Source organism: Coptis chinensis, chromosome 4, assembly GCF_015680905.1.
Source record: "Coptis chinensis isolate HL-2020 chromosome 4, ASM1568090v1, whole genome shotgun sequence".
NCBI lineage: Eukaryota > Viridiplantae > Streptophyta > Magnoliopsida > Ranunculales > Ranunculaceae > Coptis > Coptis chinensis.
Window position 1 is genome coordinate 89,203,459 of NC_141459.1, and position 19,429 is coordinate 89,222,887.

The 19,429-nt window shown below is 35.3% G+C and overlaps 1 protein-coding gene and 1 long non-coding RNA gene across 2 annotated transcripts; both read left to right on the forward strand.

Annotated features, from left to right (window-relative positions):
- The first annotated feature begins 1,047 nt into the window (after nucleotides 1–1,047).
- On the forward strand, nucleotides 1,048–1,527 carry LOC147505500 (uncharacterized). Its single transcript, XR_015220613.1, has 3 exons — nucleotides 1,048–1,126; nucleotides 1,254–1,338; nucleotides 1,453–1,527. It is a non-coding gene; the product is annotated as an uncharacterized LOC147505500 (long non-coding RNA).
- A 9,080-nt stretch (nucleotides 1,528–10,607) lies between these two features.
- Nucleotides 10,608–11,219, forward strand: LOC147505501 (uncharacterized). The gene has a single exon (XM_086605568.1). It carries the CDS (start codon nucleotides 10,608–10,610, stop codon nucleotides 11,217–11,219), a length of 612 nt encoding a protein of 203 aa, XP_086461694.1.
- Nucleotides 11,220–19,429: the final 8,210 nt, after the last annotated feature.

The window sequence follows — 19,429 nt, forward strand, 5'->3', positions numbered from 1 at the left end:
AATTTCCACCCAAAAAAAAACTATTTGGGTCAGTCACTTACTAATTATGATTCCCTTGTAACCAAAACGCAAGCAAATAGGAAAGGAAAAAAATAAAAAAGCAAACCAAACCCAACTCAAAAACGGTAACCCACTAACCCTTACTTACTCTTTCTCTCTCCCCAAAAATAATAAATTGAAAGTAGAAACCCTAAATATTAACCTCACGCACTCTCTCTCTTATTTTATATAAATAAATAAATAAACCCAAAAAACCCTCACGTACTCTCTCTTTTGGTGACTCAGTCTCTCACTCTCTTAAGGACGTTGTGGTAAGTTTTAAGTAAATTTTCTAAACCATTGGGGGTTTTTTTTTTTGGGTATTTTGTAGGTTTAAACTTGATGCTTTATTTCTCTTGAAATTTAAAGTAATAGATTGCATTGATTAATTGCTACTTAAGGATTGTTTAAACAATTATATTAAAATATTTGATCAAAGAAAAATCATTGCTAACAATTTGAAGTGAGTTATAAACCACAACTTGATTCTTGGGAAAAACCACGATTTAAACCAGCAATTGTCGCATGGGGCCTTGGGCATTTAGGGCAAACTACTCATGAGCATGGTTTGGGTTTAGGGCAGACAAGGGTGTTATTAGAACTGGGCATGATCTGCTAAAAGTATGCACATGTTTAGTTGTTGCTTGAATATATTCAGAAGTGACGTCTCATTCTATTCATGTTTTTGAATCTATAGATAAGTATGTAGTTACGTTGATCATGTTGTGTAGTATGTTTATACTATGTAAATCTAGATTATTCCTAATGGTTATCACTTAGAACTTATATAATTTGGTATTGAGATGACGTAAATGGCATAAATTTGGTATTGAGGTAATAAGCACAAATTGTCTATTGTTATTGGATGGTTTCAAGTTTAGTTATTTCATTGACGATACTTAGTGTAGTGGGTGTTTGTGGTTGGCTATGTTTACGGAGTTCAAGCTTTGGTTTTACTTGATTTTTGGTTTGGTTAGATATTGTTCTTCTAATCCTTTATTTTTTGGTCAGGATGCTAAAGGAGATAATGTGTATCTAAGCTTTTGGAAGGGATACGTGTTACTGATTGTCAAAGTTGCTTCTCAAGGTACTTCATATTCTTATTTATTTCTGTACTAAGAAATTTACAAGTGTACAACTTGATTCTACCAATACTTTGGATGACATCCGTGAAAGTTATATATTTTAAAATCAAGTTGTGCTTGTAAATTCAGACTTTTGGTGACACACATCTACTAAGGAAGTCCCCACAGATCTAGTGGCTACAATGTGTTGATTGGGTTTGGTCAGTTGCACAAGGTATATATTTCTTATTGCAAAATTCAGGTTCAGTTCGGGGCTTACTACTCCAATCTGTAGATTAGTTTGTCATTAAATGTTTACTACTGAAAATGTTTTTATTGTAATTTGGAGGGTTCTTCTATTCTTCAAGGCAACATGCCAATTAATTGAAATGGTTCAAGTGCAAAGTTCTCTCATCTATACTAGGTCCAATTCTTCGCTTATAATCTGTTTTCATATCTCATCCTTAAGACTACGCTGTGTTTGTTTGTTTACTGATATTTCTTTCATCTTTATTTGTACCGTGTCAGCGACTTTTTGGGTTAGTCCTTGTAACTAGCTTATCTCCTTGCACGCTAAGGGCTTTACCTACCCTCTTTGCTAGAGTGGTAAGTAATTTTTTGAATCATTGTACTTGCAGTTGGTTTGTGCTATCAATTTTCTTAACTATGCCCCCCTACCCTACTTAGGTAATTGGGAATTCAATATATAGCTTTGTCATTGGTATTGGTGAAACATTATCAGTCCTAGGCATAGCTACTTAGAAGTTTGGAGTTACTTTGTAAGAATTTGATAGTAAAAGAATAAATAATGTTTGTTTCTTGAATGTGAATAACTGTGTATCAATATGAGTTTTAATCTTTGGTTTGGTTAGCATCTTCAAGATAGCTATTCTTTGTGATAAGTCTTATTTTTTTTACCTACCGTTTATTTTTTTTCATTGTACTTTGTTATCGTTCCAACAAGAGATGATTGACTACTTCATTTGATTTTTGTAAACCTCGTTGGATGAGTGATTTATAAATAATGAGCTAATACATATTTGTGTGACTTTGTTTGCAGGCATGAGCTATGTTAGAAGTTGTTTTTCTTCACTAGTTGCCACTCGGTACGATATGAATATACAATGTTTTCTTTAATGACTAGAATGTTTGGAACCCAAGTGTATGGGTGTCAAGATTTTGTGAAAATACAAGTTGTACTTGATTCGCACATGAGTCTCGAGCATTTTGTTGTTTTTTTTATTACGTTTTACTATTGATGAATGGAATGATTTGATTATTAAAGTTCACTATTTTATTTGGTTGGCGCGGGCGCGCGTTTAAAATATTTTTGTTGTTTTCCATTTTGTTTCGTTGTGCGGATGAATGGAATAATTTAATTGCTAGAGTTATAAATGAATGGAAGAATTCAGTTGATATATTGTGGAGTAAAAAAAGTGCAAGTGCATGTACATGCAATAGTATAGGTGGCCCCACATAAAAGGGCTAGAAAAACCAATTTTTTTTATACAATGAAAATTCATTAGTAATGGATACAAAACCATTAGCAATTGAAAATTAGTAACAGTTTTCAAATGTTAGAAAGGGAATATTACTAACACTTTATCAGTTGCAAACAAATTATGTACAAAATTAATAACCGTTACTAATAAATTGTAACGGTTTTTATGCGTTACTGAAATTAATTTAAGTAACACTTTTTAACCGTTAGTAAATTTTCTAACGGATATTAAGCGTTACTAATATCCGTTACTAATATTTGCTACGCATTTGTGTCAACGCAAGATAACCGTTACTAATAAGCTGTTATGGTGTAGTGAACGCTGAACTCAGAAGATGTTAGTAATGCTGAAATAAGATCATCTTCAAAACAAAGTCACCAAGAAAAATTGTGGTTGAAATATTAGTTAAAAGAAATAATGAATTTTGTGATTGGGTTTGAAATATCTAAACAATATAAAAAATCTAGGGTGTAATTAACAGTAGATTCCGTTTCTATCATGGTGGCATAATCTTAATTTTTTGGTTTTCGTGTGGTAATTTCATAGCTTCGTGATTTTTTTGGTGAGCAAAACGGTGGCAATTCTGTAGATTTCATCAAATACGGTGGCAAAGTTTGAAGTCTTTTTTTTTAAAAAAAAGAAAAAAGCAAAAAAAGTGATTTTGTCAACCCATGTGGGCTTCGCTCCACTAAAAAATTTGTAATTAAAAATGTGTTGAAAAAACTTGGCTCACCCTCACTTAATTTCCTGGCTCCGCCACTACACACATGTGGACATGTGGCTGCCCATTTGTCTTCAGTTCATTAATATTATAGAATTGTACATAAAGGTAGTAACTATATTCACTGGGTCACTTTAATAGAGTTGTAATTTATTAAAGATAGATATATAGAATTACTGTTGGTTTAGGTTTTTGCATTGGAAAACCTTGTACGGGTTTTACATGTAATCAAAATTCTTAGAGAAGGAGTTTTACAGTCAAGGGCGCGGCCCTGAGATTATCTTGCCCTAAGCAAGGTCTTAAAATGGGTTCAAAATAATCACATATGCAAGAGGCTATATGTCAACTTGGGAAATGATTAATTTCTAATGACTATATATTATATACATGCATTTTTCATTTTATTGTATGTGCATCTATTGTATGAGAGATTACTATACCTCCACACACACACACACACACACACACACACACACACACACACACACACACACACACACACACACACACACACACATATATATATATATATATATATATATATATATATATATATATATCGGCTCCTAAAAAGACCATAAAATAAGTATCAAATCTAAAACAACCCACAACTTCACCTATAAAATGATTTAAAACCTAATGTTTTGTGGATATGATTTACTAACCATAAAGAATATATGTACAAAAATTGAACTCGTTCGATATCCTCTAACTTAGATAAAAATTGTTGTCCACTTTTGAAAAAAATATCTAACGGTCCAGAAATGTCGAGTTTTTGCTATCTTTTTTTGCCAATGTTCAAAATTATCAAATAAGTTAAATTTTTGTAGAGATGATCTTTATAGTTAGTAGATCATATCCACAAAAAATTAGGGTTTAAATCATTTTTTAGGTGAAGTTTTGATTGGGTTGTTTTACTTATTTTAAAGGTCCTTTTAGTTTGGTACTTATTTTATATATATTTTTATATATATATATATATATATATATATACAACTTGGCTCTTAAGCGCACTGATAAATACGGACTTCGAACGAACTCAAGAACCTCACGTGTCTCCTTTGGTATTTAAGTTTGGCTCACCAAATATAACTAAAAGTTGGGTCCCACAAGTTGGTCAGAGAGGACACGTGGGTTCATCAAAATGGATGGATGGAAGGAAGATCAAGGGGAGAGTGCAGACTATGGAGGAATCAAACATAAATAAGAGGGGAAACCCTAAAGAGGAGGGGAAGAAAAACAGAAAGCACTAGAAAAAGAATCAGGTCAAAACAGTTATCTTGTAACCCATTATTAGTTTGTTTCTTTTAATAATAAATTGATGGATATTTAAGTTGATCATGATGGTTAAGTCTTTGAATTTGAGATACATATTAGTGATGGTTTGAACCAAGTACAAATAAGGTGCAATGCCTCTTGACTTAAGCGCTAGTAGAATACAAGACCCGGCCCCTGTTCTACTATGTTCTTCGATGGGGAAATTGTGTTCCCTCCATCTGGTAGGCCAAACTCCCCACCCTCGCCTCCTGAGTGATTAAAAAAAATAAAAAATGAAAATGTTCTTGTTTAATATTAGTGCAAGGGACATCCTATCAAACACGTGATTTTGAGGTACACATAACGACTCCGCCAACTCGAATACAAGCACTCAGCTCGCCCACTTGTCAAGATCAGTTCAGCATCGATGACTCGTCACTTGACTTCATCTCGTGACATCATCACCTGCTACTCTCATTATTGTTATATATCATTAGCATAAAGTCTTTACCCACTGTAACACGCACTCAAATAATTGCCATCATCATATCTTTAACCACACTCTTTCTATATCAGCTCAAACAGCATAATACCTGGAACCACCGCACACGTGCAGCCTGTGAGGATGTGTCACTCATCCTAGTAGCACACCTGTCCATACCACCACACGTGTCTAAAGAAGTAGATTGTGGTGGGAAGTAGAGGTTCACCATGGAAAGTTGTGTTTGAAGTTTGGAGAGTTTTTGTGAAGAGGGGAAGGTAGCTTCTTAAATTGTAGTGTCATTCTACTTTACATAATGAATGAGTTTGAAAACATGAACATGAACATGAAAACAATATTGAAAGGCTTGAATGAAGAAGAATAATTTGTAGAGAATGATTGAATAAAGAAGTACTTGTAAATAATGAGAAACAAGATTGAAAAACTTGATAAACAACTTAGATTGAAATGAAGCAATAAAAGACTTGAAATTAAAAAGACTTGAATTAAAATCCTACACTATTTCTACATGACCAGAGATTAAGTCTAAGTGCTTTCTCTCCTCTCACTTTTTGATTTATATACTACACCTTTTACAAGTTACAGATTTGCTCTTCTCCCTTGGATTCAAGCCACCTCATGACTTTGTTTTATGCTTTTTCTTAGATGCAAGACACCTCATGAGTTTGCTTTTTCCTTTATACTTTTTGCTTTTTGCTTTTGCTTTTGGTTTCTTCTTGAGCAAGTTTTAAGCAAGGCTACTTTTGAGACAAGGCCATAAGCTTCAGTCTTTTGGGTTTGGGTCATTGACCGATGACCATTGACTTTGACTTTTCTGCACTTCCTCATATAAGCTCGAGTCTTCTTCAGTAGTGTTAATAGAGCTTATTTTGGCGCTAAAGTGCATCTTTTACAATAAGTAGTCTGAAAAAGCATGTAACCTACAAAAGGTAACAAAAACTATGAGTTGTTTGTTTATTAAGCATAAAAAAGACATATTTGAAGCATTGTAAATGTAATAAAACATACATTTGAGGTCTGATCAATGTCGTACCAACTACTCGCTCACAACGCTATAAAAGCCAACCCTAGAACTATGTTGGCTTGATTTCAGTCTCACCCCAAGGTGCTGGATACGTAGGAATCTTCTTACTTGTGAAAAACAGCCATTACCATCTACCAAAATACTCTCTTTCTAGATTAGAACTAAGTCATAAACACTTGGTGTAATGTCCTGTTAATCTCCTAGGATAAAAATAGACATTTACAATTAGTGTATATATTCGTGCTCTCACCCAAATTCAATAACCACAATGATGATAAAAGAAGCTAGAACTTACAGTCTTATGTAAATCAAAGAAAGAAGAACCGATCGGGTCTAGTGTTTCACACTATTTCCTTAAGACAATATTGCCCCCCAATGGTGCTCACGATCTTGATGACAACTTGTCTCCCAGGATACAACGATTAATCGTGTAGATGCAACACTACAAGTCTACATGCCTGGCGAACCGAAATTATGCTTGTAGTCCCAAATTGAAAACTTGATGAAATTTAATAAAATACATGCACTTGTGAATGTAGAATCGTGTATGTGAATACTGATAGGGTTATATACTAAAAGCATTACTTTTGTATTAACTCTAATTCTTCATTTTTTGAATGAGAATCATATGGGCAAATATTATGCATATTATATATGTTATTAGTTATATGCATGTGTCTAATACTTTTTGTTGTAAATTATATGGTGTGAACACACAGAAGATCATATCATCAGTACCTTATAAAGTATAAGTAATCGTTCACAACCTAGATGAATTTGGACAAACCATTGGTACGGTTGTAGTATAATCTGGTATTAGTCTATCTTAACTATAGGATTACACTAGTACACTTTGTGTGTATTGAACAGGACCAAGTGAGGTTGTTTCTCCTCATACTGACTATATAAGAAAACAAACACCTCTGTTATTATGGATGCTTGTCCTCTTAATCTGGATATAATAATGGGCACTTATGTGCATTGTATATTACTTTAAATCATCAATGAGTGAGATTCATTTGTGAATCAACAAACTCGATGAATTGGATAATGACATTATATGTAAGGTGTGCTGTTTATTATAGAAGGAACCCGTGGCCCGCAGGAAGTCGGGTTGATGATGTCCCCTTGATGAGCTCAAAAAGATTGTCATGTAAACCCTGCAGGTGGATTTATTCAGACATGACAATGAGGTTGAGTGGTACTACTCAAGGACATAAGAAGTTGATTAATGTAGTTGTCAGGAACTTGACTTAATCAACGGACATTCGATATCTTAAACACGGGGAGATCCACAAGTATATAATATGGAGCCCATAAACGCTGACACGTAATTTGGGATTAGGGCGGTAGTGCAACAATGGCCTTTAATGGAATAAACCATTTGTTGACGGACTTGGGCCATGTGTTCTGGGCGAACATGGGAAGCCCAAGCCCGTCAGGAGGCCCAACCCTAATTTCTCCTCATGGTCCCTGTTGTAGCCTATAAATAGAATACTCTCTCTCTGGCTGAAATTGACTATTCATCTGAACAGAAAAAGAGGCAAGGAAAGATAGATCCAAAATTGGATCTAGCTTTGTGAGAAAGAAGGGGATTGGTAGATCGTTGTCCACACAACGTCCAATCTATTCTAAAGGAATACAACAGAAGATCAAGGGGTTGATTGTTGATTCGGATTTATAAAGCTTGGATTCTCAGAGTTATCAAAACCGGATCTAAAAGGTATGTTCTCTATCCAAATCGTGAGAACCCATTGATTCCTCTGCACGTGGTTCTCGCGGTTTGTAGAAATTTTGCATTATGAAATAACGGTTCCTACAATACATGCATGCTTTTCTTACCAAATGCATAGGGATGTTGGATTTATATAGTTGTTGGTCAAGACACTATTTGATTCACTATGCATGCACAATATAGTTGTTGGTCAAGACACTATTTGATTCACTATGCATGCACAAGTACTTACATAACTACCTGGTAACTAACTCCCAAGTAATGGGGCTTACGCGCAAGAGGGACACATACAATTTCAGTGTTCCCATTCAAAATACCCAACAGTTCTTTTTATTACTTTGGCAACTTTTTGTATGTGTTGTTCCAACTGAAGACAGGCTAATTGAAGGAATGAAGGCAGTATATGATGTCTATGTAATGTATTCACTTAATATATTTTGACTGGCGTCTTCAGTTTAAGCTCTACTTGTGGCTCTATGCCTCTATCTAATGTACTGTGCCAAAAGTGGATTGTCGTATACGACCTTTAGCGTATCTAATGCCTTGGCTATGTTTGTTTTTTTTTCGGTAACTAATGCCTTGGCTATGTGACCTTTGCCAAGAATTCTGATTTGTTTTCCATTTTTCATTTTTGCATTTCTGTTTATCTAACTACTTTAAAGAGGATGGTTCAGTGAACAGTGGCATTTTCCTATAATACCCGTATACAGTTTCTATTATTACAATTATTATTAAAAATTAGATATGTAATAAGATATGTTATGGAAGGATAAGACTAACATTTGGCTGGTAAATTTTAGACGCTTCTCTCTTGATTTAGCACATTGCCCCTATGTTATCAACAAATTACGAAACTGCCATCTAATTATTTTAATTTACAAAACAGCTCCTATACTTTACTTACATTACAGAATAGTCTATTCCTATACTTTACCATAAATTATATAGCAGTCCCTATAATTTGTCTATATTGTAAGTTACGAAACTTTTTTTTTAAATTTTTTTTACAATGAGCATCAAATAAATATGTAACGGTGCATCTGCGCTGTGCTGGAATGCTAGTTATTATTATCTAACTACTTTAAAGAGGATGGTTCAGTGAACAGTGGCCTTTTCCTATAATACCCCTATACAGTTTCTATTATTACTATTATTATTAAAAATTAGATATGTAATAAGATATATTATGGAAGGGTAAGATTGGCATTTGACTGGTAAATTTTAGACGCTTCTCTCTTGATTTAGCACATTGCCCCTATGTTATCAACAAATTACGAAACTGCCATCTAATTATTTTAATTTACAAAACAGCTCCTATACTTTACTTACATTACAGAACAATCCATCCCTATACTTTACCATAAATTATATAGCAGTCCCTATAATTTGCCTATCAAAGACCATGAATATTAAGTAGTTGAGAATGCTCCCAGTGACCCACGTCAGCCCCCCATTTTTCTCTGAGACTGACACATCATATTTTACAATAATTCGACATAAAAAAAGTAAATCTACGCCATTTTTTGCATATTTCAATTGTTCGTAACTCAAAATGGATAAAAACCAAAACCCCTCTTTTTCATACTCTCTTTTCAATTGTACAAAACACCCTAACTCTGCAAAAAAAAAAATCATCTTTTCAAACCCTCTCTCTCTTATTCTTCTTCCAAAATTAAACTAAAGTCATCCCTTCAAGCCGTCCACACACAAAAACTAAGGTCATCCCTTCAAGCCCTCCACACACAAAAAAAAGATGCAATATTTTGTGTCATGAAACACTACTGAAGATTTGGGCGACTTTTTAAGCAAAGTACTGATTTCATTGTATTTTGATTTTTGGCATGGTTATTAAAGGTATTGTGGTTACAACTGCATAGAGAGTAAAACCATTGTTAAAATGGTGCCTTAATTAGATTCAACCAAGTTTTTTGTCTTTGTTTTTTGTTTATCTATTTTTTTTTTCTGTACCTCCTGTTTGGTTTTATTGTCTGTATTGGTAGTGTTGTTTCTTTGAAGGTGTTTGTGATTTCTTTCTCTTCCTTTATTCGGTCATTTTCCTTATTTGTATTGGAGCCAATATGTGCTCTCAAGTCTCAACTTCATTTTTTTTTCTTTATATGTGTAAACCTAGAAAAGAGAGAATAATGTGACTGGATCCCCATGTTAACACATCACACGGTGGTATATTTGTCAAAAGAGTAGGTCAATAGTTTGTAGTATTTTAGATCCTCTTACTTGAAATAGGTGGTTAAGATTATAAGTATATGTTTACTTTAAAGATTTTTTAAGTTGGATTCTGTAATTTTCTTTTTAATGACAAGTGTTTCTCTTTCATTGCAGCAGAGGAGGCGATGTGAGGTCTGTGATATCCTTATTGTTATAGTTGCTTTTCATTCTGAATCTTCATATTGGTATCATTTCTTACTGAGATGGGTAAATGCAAGGGTTGTGGGAAATTGGGGAGAATGACACCGACAGATATTTCTATTAGCTCTTACCACTTTGCTCTTCTGCTATCACTGTTGTTTTCATGCTGGAATTTGCATCATTAGAAAGATGAGATATTCTTTCAGATCTGAATGGGTGTAGGGGTGGACTGGTTAACGTTAATTAGATCCCTCAGCACTTCTCATTTTAGATAAAGGAGATTTTAGTTTTTATTACCAAAGAAAATATTTATAGAGAAATCTGTACAAGTTTTAGAGGAGTTTTTTTTTTAAAGTTGCTAACATAATTGATTTTTTAGAGAAATCAATAGTTGACATGGATACTATAGCGTGCATTCAAGCACCGCCTATTAGAAAAGGGAAGAAAAAGCAAGCGAGGGATGAGGTAGATCATCTCAAACAAGCTAAGAAGAAGAAGAGATGCTTGGAGAAAGCACTTGCTACTTCTGCTGCTATTCGATCGGAGCTGGAAAAGAAAAAGCAGAAGAAGAAAAAGGAACAACAGTGGCTTGATGAAGAGGGAGCCGCAATAGCAGAGGCAGTAGCCATGCATGTCCTCCTTGGAGAAGACTTAGATGAATCTTGCAAGATTTTACTGCAACAGGATGAAGGTTTCAATCCTTGGAACCATGCCAGTAATATAGGCCTTTTTATGGGAGGCCAAAAAGCAGGCCCTGGTAATCAGGGCTATACAAGGTATTCACTTGAAGGACTCGGGCGTAAATGGAATGATTGGGGGATTGGTAGGTGGTCATTGTCACAGGATATATTTGGAAAAGAGCGCCATGCGCCATATTTTGAGGAGAGAATATGTGGCACGACAGAGATCTTGACTGGGCTTATTGCAGCTCAGGCTGTTTCTTCCCTTCAAATTGAGGAAGATGCGCATCCTGAATCCATTCTCATCAATAGAATGTTAAGAAGGTAAGACTGGTATTAGCGGAATTTTGGTAGAGGTCTGATCTCTGTAAGGAGGCTTGATAGTAGTCTTCAATAAAGTGTTAAGCTTCATGTTAAACTAATGTTACATCGCCCTAATTATCTGTGTAAACCAAAAAGTCAGCAAATTAGCTTCATGTTTTAGGTGCTCTTGCTTAAATACACGAGTTCATTCTTTTTGCACAAAGGAAATGGATGCTTATGCAGGTTGCATGTATTACCACACCAATGAGTTTGATTTGTGTCGCAGAAAGCAGCAAGAGTTTGAGAAAGCGTGCCCGTGGAATTAAGTTGTTGTTTATATTTTCTTCCTCTTCATAAATAATTTGGAACAACTTCCATTGCACACAAAACTCTTATGCTCTCTTCCTAAATCTTACATTCCTACTAGACTGTTTGTAAGGTATGATTTCGTTTTGCATACATCATATTTACCTGAGATTGTTTATTGCCAAGGATGGAGATTTTGTTTCCTCATTGGTAAGTGCGTAGTGCAAGTACCTGTTCATTTCTTTGATTTGCCTTGGTATATTTCTTTGCTTTTGTGGTTGTCACATCTAAATAAATTATATAATATCCTTCAATTCATTGTTCTCCATTTACTACTATCAGTTTTACCAGACAACCAGGAGCTGAGACTGCACCTTAACCCGTACAACTTAAAAGAAGCTTGAGAGTACAACACACGAGATGACTGTTGAGTCGTAATTGATGGAGATGTAATTTCCCGTGAGTAGTAACTAACAAATCTTTATTTTCCTTATTAGTCTTTAACTCTATATGTAGATTGCCATTGTTTTGATTGTTTTTTTACTATTGCAATAACCTTACCAACATTATTGAAGTTTCAAGTCTCTCTCACACACAAAAAAAAAGATGTAATATTTTGTGTCATGAAACACTGTTGTGCGCCCCCTTATGTTTCTGGATTAAGCAATTTTAAATTAATACATAAATCTTCATCCCCTATTCATGCCCTCTGTCATTCAACCCAAGTCTTCTCTAGATTTCTCAAGGTCAAATCTTTATCTTTTATTTCCCCTTTTTTTTTTTAACTTACTAAATGAAACTTCTTCTCTAGCTTTTGAGTTGTATTTCAGCTTAGGAATCCAAGTAATAATATAACTTGAAAACCATTTCTAACTTGAACAGCTCTCCTATATAAATAATTAATAGTTTCTGGTATGTGGTGGTCAATGCATATTATTGGTCGCCACTTACCAGGTTCAATCACAAAAAATACTTATTACCTCTTATCAGCCAAACCTGTATAACTTTGTTCTACGTTAATGTCATTAGAAAGTCCCTGTTGTTATCATCTAAATAAATTATATAATATCCTTCAATTCATTGTTCTCCATTTACTACTATCAGTTTTACCAGACAACCAGGAGCCGAGACTGCACCCTAACCCGTAAAACTTAAAAGAAGCTTGAGAGCACAACACATGAGATTACTGTTGGGTCGTAATTGGTGGAAAGGTAATTTCCCGTGAGTAGTAACTAACAAATCTTTATTTTCCTTACTAGTCTTTAACTCTTTATGTAGATTGCCATTGTTTTGATTGTTTTTTTACTATTGCAATAACCTTACCAACATTATTGAAGTTTCAAGTCTCTCTCACACACAAAAAAAAGATGCAATATTTTGTGTCATGAAACACTGTTGTGCGCCCCTTATGTTTCTGAATTAAACAATTTTAAAGTAATACATAAATCTTCATCCCCTATTCATGCCCTCTATCATTCAACCCAAGTCTTCTCTAGATTTCTCAAGGTCAAATTTTTATCTCTTATTTCCCCTTTTTTTTTTTTTTTTTTAACTTACTAAATGAAACTTCTTTTCTAGCTTTTGAGTTGTATTTCGGCTTAGAAATCAAAGTAATAATATAACTTGAAAACCATTTCTAACTTGAACAACTCTCCTATATAAATAATTAATAGTCTCTGGTATGTGGTGGTCAATGCATATTATTGGTCGCCACTTACCAGGTTCAATCACAAAAAATACTTATTACCTCTTACCAGCCAAACATGTATAACTTTGTTCTACATTAGTGCCATTAGAAAGTCCCTGCTATTATGGACCTTATTATGTTCATAGTGATTCTTAGAATATATAAGGCTCATACAAAGTTTAAGTTTTTGAAGTTTAGTCTTTTGGTTTACTAATTACTAAGAGTTGGGGATTCAACCTACTTGGACCAGTTGGATGTGCAAGGCGAGTAGTGTAACATCATGCTCGCGCATCTCAACCCAACTTGGAGGTTGAAGTTCCAATCTTTGATGACCAAGAGTTGGGGATTCAACCTACTTGGACCGGTTGGATGTGTGAGGCGAGTAGTGTAATATCACGCTCGCGCATCTCCATCCAACTTGGGGGTTGAAGTTCCAATCTTTGACGACACTTCGTCTCCATGATTAGATTGTAAAACAAAACCAAACCTTCCTCCAACACTCCAAAGTCTCTCACAAAAATAAAGTGTTTGAACATATCCTCTGTTCTCATAAACAACGTAGGACACCAATCTAATTGTAGAAGTTCAGAGTCAGTAGATATGAATAGCTAGGTTAATACTTTTAGGTATCTGATATATCTAAACTAATGATTAGTATTATTCTTCATGAAGGCGGAGGTGAGGTGATATTTTAAATCTACTCTTTGTTCTTTGTTTATTGAGAGGCCGAGTTCGGAAACTTAGTTAGAAAGTCTCTGCTGTTATGGAGCTTATTATGTTCATAACTATTCTTAGAATGTATAAGGCTCAGTCAAAGTTTAAGTTTTTGAAGTTTAGTCTTTTGGTTTACTTACCAAAAGTTGGGGACTCAACCTACTTGGACTGGTTGGATGCGCATCTCAATCCAACTTGGAGGTTGAAGTTCCAATCTTTGACGACCAAGAGTTGGGGATTCAACCTACTTGAAGCGGTTGGATGTGCGAGGCGAGTAGTGTAACATAACGCTCGCGCATCTCAACCCAACTTGGGGGTTGAAGTTCCAATCTTTGACGACCCTTCGTCTCCATGATTAGATTGTAAAACAAAACCCAACCTTCCTCAAACACTCCAAAGTCTCTCACAAAAAAAGTCTCTGAAGAAGAAAAATCAGTCTCCTCTTTATCAATCGATTTAAATCAACTCTTTGTTCTTTGTTTATTGAGAGGACGGATTCGGAAACTAGATACAACATCGTGTGCCCCTTATGTTTTTGAATTAAACAAAGGTCATCTTTTCTTGGATATGATAGTTGGCGGGGTTAAAGCTTTGCAGTATATGATTAATTACTGCTGACAAAGGGAAACCTCTATTTTTTCATGTGAGTTACCATCTCACTCTTTTTCTTTTAAGAATGGGATACTAGATTAAGATATTTTGAATAAACTGTGGGTTTGCCTTATAATACAATTTTTTTTGCATCTCTCCTTATGTTTTTGAATTAAACAATTTTAAATTAATACATAAATCTTCATCTCCTATTCATGCCCTCTGTCATTCAACCCAAGTCTTCTCTTGATTTCTCAAGGTCGAATTTTTATCTTTATTTCCCCTATTTATTTTTATTTTTTACTTACTAAATGAAACTTCTTTTCTAGCTTTTGAGTTATATTTTGGCTTAGGAATTCAAGTAATAATATAACTTGGAAACCATTTCTAACTTGAACAACTTTCCTATATAAATAATTAATAGTCTCTGGTATGTGGTGGTCAATGCATATTATTGGTCACCACTTACTAGGTTCAATCACAAAAAATACTTATTACCTCTTACTAACCAAACCTGTATAACTTTGTTCTACGTTAGTGCCATTAGAAAGACCCTGCTGTTTTGGAGCTTATTCTGTTCATAGTGATTCTTAGAATATATAAGGCTCATACAAAGTTTAAGTTTTGGAAGTTTAGTCTTTTGGTTTACTTACCAAGAGTTGGGGATTCAACCTACTTGGACCGGTTGGATGTGCGAGGCGAGTAGTGTAACATCATGCTCGCGCATTGTCACACCTCGAATTTCGACAGAATTCGGAAAAACAATATTTGTTCCCGACTCTTTGATTTTTGAGTTGTGATGCACTCTCAACTCCCAAAAACCTATAATCAGTTTAAATTCGCGGATAATTAAAAACTAATAAAAATTTCAAATAAACAAAAGTTCTCTTCATTACAAAAATTCACAAATCTGATTAAGTTACAAATCTCCTTTCAACCCTCTTTAGTTATAATTACAACTGAAAATATAAAACAGCATTCGTCTCTACTAAAATCTATTACACCTTAAGGGAAAACAAAACATATCCTGAATGCGACGTTAATGCAAACCACAAACAGCAACCAACCTTCTACAACATGAAACATGTCAAGACTTATCAACTATGTTCATTTAATGAACACACCCGATAAGCAAACATGCAAATCGGGTCAGCATTATAAACAATACTAGTGTGAGTAGCCCTAAAATACAATATATACTTATACATATATTTACACACTAAATAAGGCAGTTAGTTCCTCCACCGAGGCGCCTTAACATCCAACGAATAATATAACATCCTTAAGTACAATAATTAAGGCAGGTAGTTCCTCTACTGAGGCGCCTTAGCTTCCCAACAATAATGCAAAGGCATTTAGTTCCTCCACCGAGGCGCCTTAGGTTCTAACTAAACTACTAACCAGCCAAGCATATTCTATACTTACCGCATTTCATGCTCAATTACAGAGTGGGTCATCTCTGCACAAGTAATTAGGTTGACCCACCCTTCTGCAAAACCATATACAATCATATATTTAAAGATATATCATTAACCAACATATTACCATAATTATATTATTTAAGGCTTTCTTTGCGTGTCCTTAAAATCACGTCGTATCTATGTCTTACCTAGTTTCTCTGGCTACCACAATCGCTACCCAACGCCGAACATGTACATGCCTCCCCTCACATAATGAAGCACTCTGTGTGTAGCTACCCTAAGCGGGATATCGCATACCAGGTAACCCTCACACGAAAGCCATTATGTGAGTACTGCCACTATTCAGCATAAAATATCGCGTGTCTCGTTCTAATTTTGCGAACGGAATAATCAAGCCACTATTCGCTCGCCCGAAAGGGCCATTCAGATTCACTGAAACGCCAGAAGGGCCAATCAAATTACTTACGCCCGAAGGGCCATTCAGATTCACTGAAACGCCAGAAAGGCCAATCATATCAAATACGCCCTTCACATGGGCCAATCACATGAGTTGTGGTAGCTAGGTTCCAGGATTTTCGTTACGTAATTTATTCATGCGTCATATATTTATATCTCATAACCATTCCACTATATCACGTGCAGGTCAAATATCTTATTGCACTAAGCCACAATATTTAGAAATATCTCAATATATCTCATAATCACTTTCATTCTTTCACGTGCCAATATATTATTGCACTACGCCACAATCCCATGGGAAATATCCACAAATACTCTACTACCTCCTAGTAGCATCTCACAGATAAAAGTAATGGAGCGTTTATACATTTATTTCTCCAAAACTATTGCATTTAATATATATATCCCAACATATTATATAATGTCACAATTGCTTCAAACGTATCGCATAACATTTTTATAGTGTTTTAGGAATATTATATCTCCTAAAGTTTCTATCTCGTCACGTGTCAAAATATACACAATATCAACGTCAAATCTTTCTTAGATAATGACAACCAAATTTATACAAGCTTCCATAGCATTTTAGCATTTGATTTGTCCATACAATTTACAACATAAAACGTAGCACAATTAAATAGTCAAAAGTCTACAATCAAAGCCCAAAACCAAACCCAAAAGTCCAAATATCGAAAGACCCATTTGGATCTATATTAAGTCATATGGACTGCCCCAAACAATATTAGAAACTGGCCCCAAACAATTAAGTGATTCGGCCCAAATAAAGCTAATAGGTTTCGGCCCAAGCCAACAAAAAAATGCAACTTAAACTGGCCCAAAACTTTAATTAGTTCGGCCCACAAAACTGAACCTAAACTGGCCCAAAGGAAACTAAGGTGGTCCGGCCCAACAACAAACTAATAGAACTGGCCCAAACCAAACTGATTTAGTTCCGGCCCAACTAACAATACTAAAGGCTTTGGCCCAAAGCCCAAGCCCAACCGGTCATCTTCCTCACAGCAGCTCCACCATCGCACCAGCTCGCGCGCCGGCCACCTCCATCTCCACTCGTCCTCCCCTCTTAACCCACCGATTTTTCTCCTTAAGAAAACCCCTACAACTTTAACAAAAGTCAAAAACCTATAAGCATTAAATCAAACTCTTCATCAACCTAGATCTCGCGACCTCCATTAGTTGCTTCTACAAGCTTCGACAGCCCCATCCGATCTAGCATTCAATCACCCATCACTAACCAACCTCAAACCAACCAATTAAACATCACTACAACAACAAGAGTTCAAAATAAAAATAAAAACGGACAGGCGACGCCATTGATACCGGATTCCAAGCTTCGACCGCCCCATCTAACCCAACATTCAATCACCCCATTATAACCCATCATAATCCAACTAACCAACAACATAACCCACCAAAACAAACAACATAATAAAGGGCAGTACCAATTCGAGCTCGCGCCTCCATTAACGCCTGTTCAGAGCTTCAACATCCCACCCAATTTCAACCCAACAGCACCCAACCACCGATTCTAAACCCGACATCCATCTCTAAACTCCCTACATCAACCAAATAAAAAACAACCCACACAACAACAATATAACAATTTCAACAGTATACAGTACAAATGTTAGTTTGGGCTTCGGCGCCGCCCTTAACAGTCCCTTCGTAGTTTCGACAGTCCTACAATCTAACCAGTTTTAAACAATAACGAGACAAATAATGACTCTAAACTGAACGGAAACATTGTAATACAGTCAAGTTAAAGCTATCTCGGTGTACCGATGTGAAAATGAAAACTAAACTACTTACCTATCTTAAAACTCCACGAATTCATCATAGTCCGAACCGTTACGCTCCACTCTCTAGCAAATCAAGTTTCCTTATCTCCGCCTCCATTTTTATTTTATTTTTATCTAGAAAACCCTATTCTTTGGAAAAATATGAATATATACCTGGGTTTGAAACCTAAGCCCAACACAGACTCGGGCCCAGAAATCAGGCCCACGTATCCCAAATCCAGTCCAACAAATTTTAAATAAATAAATTAATAAATATGAATTTTAAATACGGGCGTTACACGCATCTCAACCCAACTTGGAGGTTGAAGTTCCAATCTTTGATGACTAAGAGTTGGGGATTCAACCTACTTGAATCGGTTAGATGTGCGAGGCGAGTAGTGTAACATCACGCTCACGCATCTCAACCCAACTTGGGGTTGAAGTTCCAATCTTTAACGACACTTCATCTCTATGATTAGATTGTAAAACAAAACCCAACCTTCCTCAAACACTCCAAAGTCTCTCACAAAAAAAAGTCTTTGAACATATCCTCTGTTCTCATAAACAATGTAGGACACCAATCTAATTGTAGAAGTTCAGAGTCAGTAGATATGAATAACTAGGTTAATACTTTTAGGTATCTGATATATCTAAACTGATGATTAGTATTATTCTCCCATGAAGGCGGAGCTAAGGTGATATTTTAAATATACTCTTTGTTCTTTGTTTATTGAGAGGACGGGTTCAGAAACTTAGTTAGAAAGTCTCTGCTGTTATGGAGCTTATTTTGTTCATAGTTATTCTTAGAATGTATAAGGCTCAGTCAAAGTTTAAGTTTTTGAAGTTTAGTCTTTTGGTTTACTTACCAAGAGTTGGGGATTCAACATACTTGGACCGGTTGGATGTGTGAAACGAATAGTATAATATCACGCTCGTGCATCTCAATCCAACTTGGAGGTTGAAGTTCCAATCTTTAACGACCAAGAGTTGGGGATTCAACCTACTTGGACCAGTTGGATGTGCAAAGCGAGTAGTGTAACATCACGCTCGCGCATCTCAACCCAACTTGGGGGTTAAAGTTCCAATATTTGATGACACTTCGTCTCCATGATTAGATTGTAAAACGAAACCCAATCTTATATCCTCAAACACTCCAAAGTCTCTCACAAAAAAAAAGTCTCTGAAGAAGAAAAATTAGTCTCCTCTTCCTGTTATTAATATGGAAAGTTATTTCTATTGCTTTTATTTTTGTTTTTGTTTC